Raw genomic sequence first — 8853 nt, forward strand, 5'->3', positions numbered from 1 at the left:
TTGAAAAAAGGGAGAAGAGGAAGGGAGACAAACACCTGATGACCATTAAAACCCAACATAACTACCTAAAAAAAAAAAAAAAAATCTACATGGACTTGAGAGCGACTTCACTGCATGATGGCTACCCCGCAGCTCTCCCACCTATATCCCATGTTGACCACAGGAGTGTTAAGCCTTAGAAATCCAAATTATTTCAGCCACATTATGGCCCCCTGTGACATTTGCAGCGCTGATTTTGTTTTTTTTATTGCAATGTCACACTTGTATTGTGAAAATAAAAAGAAGTATTAATTTCTATGTTATTTCCCATGCCAGTAAATTCTGTGTATTTATCCCCCCACACCCCATTCATCACTGTGAACTCCTTGATAACCTCACAAAATACGGTGTTGGTCGGACTGAGCTCAATATTGTACATGCACATTCCACGGAAGGAAGGAAGGGACCGGCGGACACATCACTATAATCTAGTACTTGAATCGTCCGCAGAAAAGTGTCCTGCATAATCATGAAAGTTGCACGGACATAGACTACAGTCCACACCATACACACACACACACACACACACACACACACACACACACACACACACACACACAGACAGACACACACACAACTGAGATGCCTGTATATAATCAAAGTAACAATATATTATGTCAATCCTGTGAGGACTTCTGTGCATTTAGCCGCTTTGATAGACGCCGCATAACATAAAACTGCGCTTAGCCCCCTCCTTTTAATTTCTGATCATTTGACACAATAGGCTTTCCTTGTGAGATACATTTGTACACTCGCGATTCTTCACGTTTGTTTGGGAGTTACGAATTCATGTTTTGTCATAATTGTGTATCATGGAATAAAATGTTTGTAAAACTTTCACCCTCGTCTTTTGTGTTTTGGGGAACGTTGCACTTTCTGATATGAATCAGGGGCCGCAGGGAGAGACGTGTCTGAAAAAACGCACGGAACTCTGCGTGATTGTGGAGGTTTATTATCACTTTTTCATCTTCCTATCTTGACCTTTACGGTCAGCAAAGGCTGTGAAGTGGGCAAAAATAGACTAATGAGGTGATTTCTAAGCTATTTTCGCCCTCTTACATATTAAACACTTAACTTTGTGATTAGCATCATAAGAGCACGGGAATGAGCTCTTGTCCAACATCCAGCTAAACACTAAAACATTCCCGTAGCTGTAACGCAATGACACAATTTCCAGCTACGTTCAAGTTACACGTCCATATACGTAAATATGTTTGAGACAAGTGGCCACTTTGAATCGTCATTATTATCATTTTTATAATCACTATTATTATTATTATTAGTTGTTGTTGTAGTAGTATTATATGGGACTGTTGGTGGACTCGCAGTGTGTCGGGGCAGAGAGCTCTGGCCGGTCCTGACCGTCCTGCCCCATACCAGACACCAGATGACGCTCTTGTCTTACTGTCCTGCCCTTTTTGCTAAAGATCCCTGCCTGGTCCGCAACAACCAACAGCTCAAAGTTTACCGGACACGTTTCTCCTATTCATCAATATCCCCATTGAGTATCAAAGCCAATTTATGACTGGCCAACATGTGCACGTGATCCCATACAAATACCCCATATTTGGGCAGCCCACGTCGGATCAAGAATTAAAAAAAAAAAAGATACCAAAGCCTACTCCACCTATAAATCCTGGATTGTTTTTTTTAGGTCAGACAGCTCAGAATTTTCCAAAAGCGGCTACAAAGAAAAGCAATGATCAACAAAAACAAGGAAATAACCGCAACACACGTCCCGCAGCCCTCTCGAGTCTAAAAAGAAAGTGTCGGTGATAGTTGAAAATGAGCTCGTATGTTGACTGCTCCAACCTCAGGCAAACAAGCGAGACAACTTCTCCCAACACTATGCTTAGTTTCGATCTATCTGGGCGCCGGTCCAGCCGTTATGAGGCTGTTAATGTGAACGGGATATTCACTTGTCCCGTCCCCACGACCTCTGCTGAACGGGAGGAGATGAAAACTAGCCTGCGTGGCGGTACGGATACTCCTCTCCCGCCAGGACCACAGATAACCATGGTCTCCAGCAGCTCGTCCGTGGACGCAAGCGGGCTCAGCTACGGCGGCAGCGCGCTGCTGGGACTGGGAACGGACAGAGACCCGGAGAGGAGCGCAAGATCCGGCGGCAACAAGAGCCAGGAGGGCGAGAGAAACGCGGAGGGCACGCAAACGGTGAAACGAAACGCAAAAGTGAACCAGCGTCAGGACAGTGAGCAGCGGCCACAGATTTATCCATGGATGACAAAACTGCACATGAGCCACGGTAAAGTTTGCCTATTTTCTAAAGTGCGACTAAGATGCTTTCCCTTATTCACTCTTTACGCCGCAACACTTCTTTTCGCCCGTTCCAGTTTCCCTCTTGAGTTTTATAGGCCAAACGCAGGAAATAATAAAAACTCGCGGTCATAAATTTTATGACAAAGGCATCCATTGCTCGTAAACCTGCTCTGTTACGGTGAAGAGGTGATCTGTGGGGTGATTTATGGTGGTATAATTGGATAAGAGAACGAAACTGTGATAAAACTATGAAATAATATTTACAATTTCTGCTCAAAGTATGAGTGCTTCGCCTCGCTTCGTTTATAGTCTTAGTCGAGCTACATGTTTTACATTATCAGACTGTATAGTGTGGGAGAAGCTTTAGCCTTAAATTGAACTCTGGGAAACAGCAATGCCCTGACCCAATCATGAACTTTTCACCTCTAAAAGATCTGAATAGGCGTGCTTCTTCTCCGTGCCTCCAAACCACCGGCTGGCTGTTGAGCTGCAGATGGACGCTGAGCACTTTTGCTGCAAAAAGAAGCCACTTCTGTTCTGTGTTATGCAAACATCCAGGAGCACACAGCAGGGATGTAAAAAATATTTCAGTCCAATAGTAAAAGGCCTGTTGCTTTACTTAGCACGACTGTGCGTGAGCCGGTCTATAAATAGGAAAACATATCTGGAAAACATCATTTTCCATTTTCTAATCCCACTTCTTTGGGTTTTACACATCTGTTTTTCCTCCCACGATATTATCCTGCTGTGCAGCGGTGCTAGGCCGAGGCCAGTATTTATAGGGAGGCCAACACATTACTAGTTACCACATTTTACACATTACATTAAGATTCCTTGTGTAATTGTGCACTTTCTGCTTTAATGTGAAAGGATGTAGAGGGTCCTCCTTTAATCTGAGTGTAGGCCTATTTATTGGAGCTAGTTAAACATCCATATCAGTCTGACATAAATTTTTATTATACAAATCCACAGTAAGTAATACCAGGTTAAATTAGGTTGTAAAGAGATATTTGATCTTTTAAATGAGGGTGGAAGGGGGTATAAATTAATAGAGTTTTGCTTGTAATGCTTATGTTTATGGATTTTATTTTCTAATGTAATAATATTTATTATTAGCCCGCCTATTCTATTTATTCGCCACTATAATGCTGCTGAAAGCTAACTGATTTTAATACCACTTCAGAATCGGAGGGTAAGCGGTCCAGGACCAGTTACACCCGCTACCAGACTCTGGAGCTGGAGAAAGAGTTTCACTTCAACCGCTACCTGAGCCGCCGCAGGCGCGTAGAGATCGCCCACACCCTGTGTCTAAACGAGAGGCAGATCAAAATCTGGTTCCAGAACAGACGAATGAAGTGGAAGAAGGACTCAAAGATCAAAGTGAAGGAGTGAAGGTGCACCAGTGAACGGGGTGCATGCAGCACGTTTTCAGCCCCACACTGCACAGTGCTGGAGTGCCGCCTGACCTCCGGATGAACTGTTAGGAGCAATGACATCATGACACCGCTCTGTGTGCTTCATCACCAATTATGTGTCACTTGCTGCAGTTTGGGACCTAATGTATTGAATATCACTCACTTTGATCAATCGGTTTACATTTCTAAATTAATTTGCTGCCCATGCGATGATAACCTCACTTTACTGCACGAAGGGGACACGAGGTTGAGGGGAGCTGGGGTCCTTCACGCTGCAAGGCTTTGGTCTGCGGTGCCCTGAAAAGCTGCACCATGCAACTAATTATCCATGTTTTCAATTAGGGTAAAAGTAGTGGAGACTGGCTGACCGTGAGCATCATTTCCAATTATCATCATGTGATAAAACTTTAAGGTCAGCCAATCAAATAAAGACAAAAATATTTCTGACTGCTTTGGAAATAATATGACTGACAGTGGAATAGTTTTGCACCATTAAAAAACAAACACCTCTTTTCTCTCCAATCAGAGAGTAACTCTGATATGTTACAGTGCAAACACTTCAGGATATGATCGGATGTGTGATGTGTTCAGTGAGCTAATATCTGTCTGAGTGGATTTCTGTCAACGCATCTCCCATGTTGTCTGTCCTGTCGTTGTGAATCTGAATCACTGTGTACAATTCAGCGACTGTATGTGATGATATTGTGATGTGCAATGAAGCCATTTCTCCTGCCCTTTTTGTAAAGGTGCCTGGTTTACTCAAGGCCTCGAATAACTGATAGATGGCTTAATTGTTGATTGTAACCAATAAAGTCTCTTCATTAAAAGTAATGAAATTACTACATTGTCAGTATGCACATTTCTGTCATTCTTTTTAATGATAATCAGGGGTTGGTAGCGGAATCACACAGCTGGCGTATATTTAATGACGTTAGTGCTGTAAGTCCACTGAAGAAAGCTACTAAAGAAATTGTATTTAAAAAAAATCTTAATTTTTTCCCTTTTCTTTTGTTTTGTCCACCTGATCAACTTTTCACTCTGTCTCGGAATCCGCAGAATATCACTGACTGACAAACGCGCTCTGAAGTTTAAGGCCCCCATAAAACTTTATTGCCCCTTTTCCACCACAGGCAGACAGTTTCCTGTTTTGTCAGGGAAGGAAGGGACACCCCAGCCTGTGATAACACTCGCCCACAACACAACATGGATGCAAAACTTTGGTTTCCTCTGGCCGCAGACTGGCGCGCCATCACTGCCGAGGCCATGTGGCAACTTTATGATATCGCCCTGCTCTTTAATCCTGGCATCATTACGCTGTAGTTAAAACAACACTATCTGCTGCCACAGAGGACATAAAATCATGCCAGTTGCTGGGTGTCTGTATCCGGCTGCAGCTTTTGCAGTAGTAGCACTATGACGCAGTATAGCCCAAGGTTATGAGGTAATTTCTCTACAGCGCTACTTAAAGAAAATAAAAATCAACTCACCTCTGAAACTAATAGCTTCCTATTCAACTTCCTTGACGGTTATGAGAACCGGTCAGCGCAGCGTCCACTTTCTCTGCGCTCTGTTAGGCCTAACCTATACGTGGACAATGTATTGAATCCCTTTTTGTATGTCTTTCTTTTAGGGTATTTTAAAGTTTACAAGGTTACATATGCCAATTGCCCCAAGCAGGGCCTGTGAATGGTGCATAGGAAGCACGTGGTGTCATTTAAGTGGGTTTTATGGCCTGGAAGAGCTGACAAACCTTCGATATATACACATCATATATAATCTTAACTGTCCGGAATCGCAGCTGCTGGCTTCCCCTTATCTGAGCAAGAAAGGGCTTTGTGGCAGTGAGGATGCAGTACCTTTCTCCGGACTGTGTAGTCGGGTGGTGCGGAGCCCTGAGAGCTGCTGCAGTAAGTTGCTTTTTAACTTTGCCTACAGGCCTGCGACCGTGCCGTTATTTCACCGTGAACAAATACTGTTTATGTTTTATATTGGCGTGACTTTGACTGCATGGTTTTTAACGTGACTCACTCCGGAACTAACGGCGTTATTTGACAGTGAATACGCCTCTAATAATTATAGAGCAATGCAGTTTTTAAAAGAATCTGGGAAATGTTCGTTTTGAGATAATTTAAGGGAGATTTGGTGTTGCATATTCTGTCCAACAGGAGCGGGATTCTGCGGAACTGCCGCTCACGTTTATTGGGTTGCGATAAGGATTATTTTTCCGCTCTATCTTTTTTCTATTTGTACCAGATTTTGATCTTAGCAAGAAAAAAGCGAAAAAGTGCCTGTTTTTAATGCCTCTCGACAGATTTGAGACACAGTGGCAGTCCGTTTGTTTCAACAGTTTGTTTTGCTTGTTAGTCCTGTCAGTAAGAGAAAAGAAAAATATTTGAAAGACGTGTGACTGTGAGGAAAATGAAAAGTCAGCCAGAACTATCAAAAATCATCTGGCGTCCAGGTCCACCGTCTACCCCACCCTCTCTCTCTCTCTCTCTCTCTCTCTCTCTCTCTCTCTCTCTCTCTCTCTCTCTCTCTCTCTCTCTCTCTCTCTCTCTCTCTCCCTCTCTCTTGCACACCCAACAGTATTATTTCACTAAAACTTTTAATTCTTTGTACAGTATATAGTTCAGTGGCGCAGACTCAAGAGAGTGAGAGACAAACGTGTTGAAAATAAAATGTGACTTCTGTTCTGTGTGATGCTAAAATCTTCAGTGTCTCACAGGTTAAAATACTGCACCATAAAAAGAGCTATAAAATACAAAAGCTCCTGATTAAAATGCTTCATCTTTCTGTTTCACCTTGACATCAGGTTAGCGTTGGTGCTCGTAGGCTCCTGCTGTTGCAGGGTCAAGTCTGGGCCAAAGGGACCGTTTGATTCAAAGGCACTTTGCGGTGTAATTATGGCATCGGCCAAACTCAAAGCTTGTGATAAACACAGTGTGCATGTGATCTTGAGGCATGACTGTCGCATGTTTTACAAAAATGCACCTTTCTTGCACAATAGAGGAGTATTTATTCTTCACCCTCACATATTCTAACATGTTGTCCTTCCTGCAGTGGCAGATATTACTGAATTGATCAGTTTGGAGACTGATGAGATGATTTGATCTTATATGCTGCATAATTCTCTGTGTCCTGTGGTGCACATCTTATTCAGCAGTTCAGCCTAGAAATGTACACTTTTCTTAACCAGTGTGTGGATTTGCAAAGGCTAATTCTGATATTCAGTCCTGTTTGGATGAATGTCGCTGCAGCAGGGCTGTGCATGCTGACTGATGCAGCATTAACTACACTGACGCACCTTCATATGTGGCACACTGTTTTTATCTTGAAAAAATAAAATAAAATCAGGATTAGTCTTTCAGGTTTGCAGGATTATCAGTTATACACTTCCAATAGGGGGCACTGTGTAACACTCTCCTGTGTGGGTAATACACTGTGGGTCAATGTGGAAGGCCATAAAACAGTACAATTTTCATCCCAAGATTTTATTTTATTTTGCTTGTATTTATGAGCAGTTGTGCTGTCACATTTACTGTTACCAGAGGGAGAAAATTAGCATCATAAACTCTCAAACTAAAATAAAAAAATAGTCCAAAATCCAAAGAGATGTTTTCCTCCACAAACAAGCTATGAAATATTCTCTCTTTTCCTGTAAATTGAAAACAAATTTCATGTGTGATACATATCCTCATGGAGGTTTCAGAAGCCTTTTTATAATAGAAATGATTTTATTCTCATGACTTCAGTAATTGCATCTTGGGAGGAAGTTTGAATAAAAGATTAATCTAATTTGGGGCAAAGAGACGCCAGCTCAAACCACTCTAATATCACTACAGTAAAAGTGAAACGGTCCAAACATCCGTTTTCTCTGCCATGTCTGTGCTGTTGTATTCCTTTCTTTGACCTGTGGAGCGGACACAGTCATCATTCAATCCACGGAGGTCATTTCCGGGTGAGCACAGACTTCCCTTTGTCTGAGCCCAAATAAGAACCATAAAGTCCCATTACATCGTTTTCCAACGCAGCCAGAATTTATTTACAATGTGAAGACAAAGTCATGATTTTTTTATTGACTGCTCGCCATAATTCAGCCGCGCTGAAGTCCAGGGATTTCTATTCATAGAGCATTTGCCCAAGGAAATACCAAAATGCTTGTAAATTTAGTTTTACTGTCTGAAAATGACCCGTCCTAAATTTCTGTCCTCGGTCCCAGTTCTGCTGGAGCCCGCACATGTCAGATGCTTTCTAGGGCAGCCTCCCTTCAATTAGTCTGCAGAGGAGATCAGAGGCAAAGGGGCCGACTGAAGGATCATTAAGATGAAATAATAACGCAACATATCACAACGGTTCGTTTCTGTATTTGAACACCGAGAGATTAACTGCAGGAAAAAAATATTTAGTATGAAATAAGCGTGTGTGGCCTTTTCGATTATTTTTGTATCATTTGTTGCTCATATTCTCATTTGATTAATTTTGATTTATTAGTATTATTTCTGTGATGTGATCGCAATTTTAAATGAAGCAAAAACGAAATATGGCACACACGATGTATCCATTCATTTCAGCGTTACGCGCCTCATGTCTTTGTAAATACTGCCCAGTTAATTTAGGGGATGGCCAGTAGATAATTTATTGCTCTAACGTGTTTTTAAAATGTTAATATTAACGTCATAATTTGCAAACTTTTGGCATCTTTGTCAAGAATTTAAATTTTCCAGTTTTATGCAAAAAGTTTATTTTTCTTTTACTAAAAGGTCCATTCTTGATCTAACTTTCGTTTTCCCTCTTTTTTTCCAGACATTTCATCGCGTCGAAACGAGTGGGACCGCGGATTTATCAGTAAGTGTTATCCATCGCCCCACGCCTATCCACCTGGCTTTAGTCAAGAGATGTGACACTTCATGGAGCTTGTTATTTGGCTGTAGGCAAACAGCTGCTTCCACTGACATCAGGGGTGCGGATGCCTGAACTCGTAATGAATTTGTTAAGGGATTCTGATGTTTATCTAAGAACTGCGGTTTGAAAATCAGTTTTTTTTTAAATTCCAAATAAATCTATAAGTTTTTTGGTTGTTTTTTTTTTTCAATTTCAAACAGTAAGCAAAAACTGCTACTTA

The 8853-nt window shown here is 41.8% G+C and overlaps 1 protein-coding gene across 1 annotated transcript; it reads left to right on the forward strand.

Moving 5' to 3' along the window:
• Positions 1 to 1824: 1824 nt before the first annotated feature.
• Positions 1825 to 3708, forward strand: LOC121612664 (homeobox protein Hox-C5a-like). The gene is made up of 2 exons (XM_041945702.1): positions 1825 to 2302; positions 3500 to 3708. Exons 1-2 carry the CDS (start codon positions 1825 to 1827, stop codon positions 3706 to 3708), a joined length of 687 nt encoding a protein of 228 aa, XP_041801636.1.
• The last annotated feature ends 5145 nt before the right edge of the window (positions 3709 to 8853 follow it).

Source organism: Chelmon rostratus, chromosome 10, assembly GCF_017976325.1.
Source record: "Chelmon rostratus isolate fCheRos1 chromosome 10, fCheRos1.pri, whole genome shotgun sequence".
NCBI lineage: Eukaryota > Metazoa > Chordata > Actinopteri > Chaetodontiformes > Chaetodontidae > Chelmon > Chelmon rostratus.

What these genes read in the sequence shown, in the direction of transcription:
- LOC121612664 (XM_041945702.1), top strand. Translation starts at nt 1,825, where the DNA reads ATGAGCTCGTATGTTGACTGCTCCAACCTCAGGCAAACAAGCGAGACA. An exon ending in AAAACTGCACATGAGCCACG is followed by an intron (nt 2,303 to 3,499) that starts GTAAAGTTTGCC and finishes ATACCACTTCAG; the next exon opens with AATCGGAGGGTAAGCGGTCC.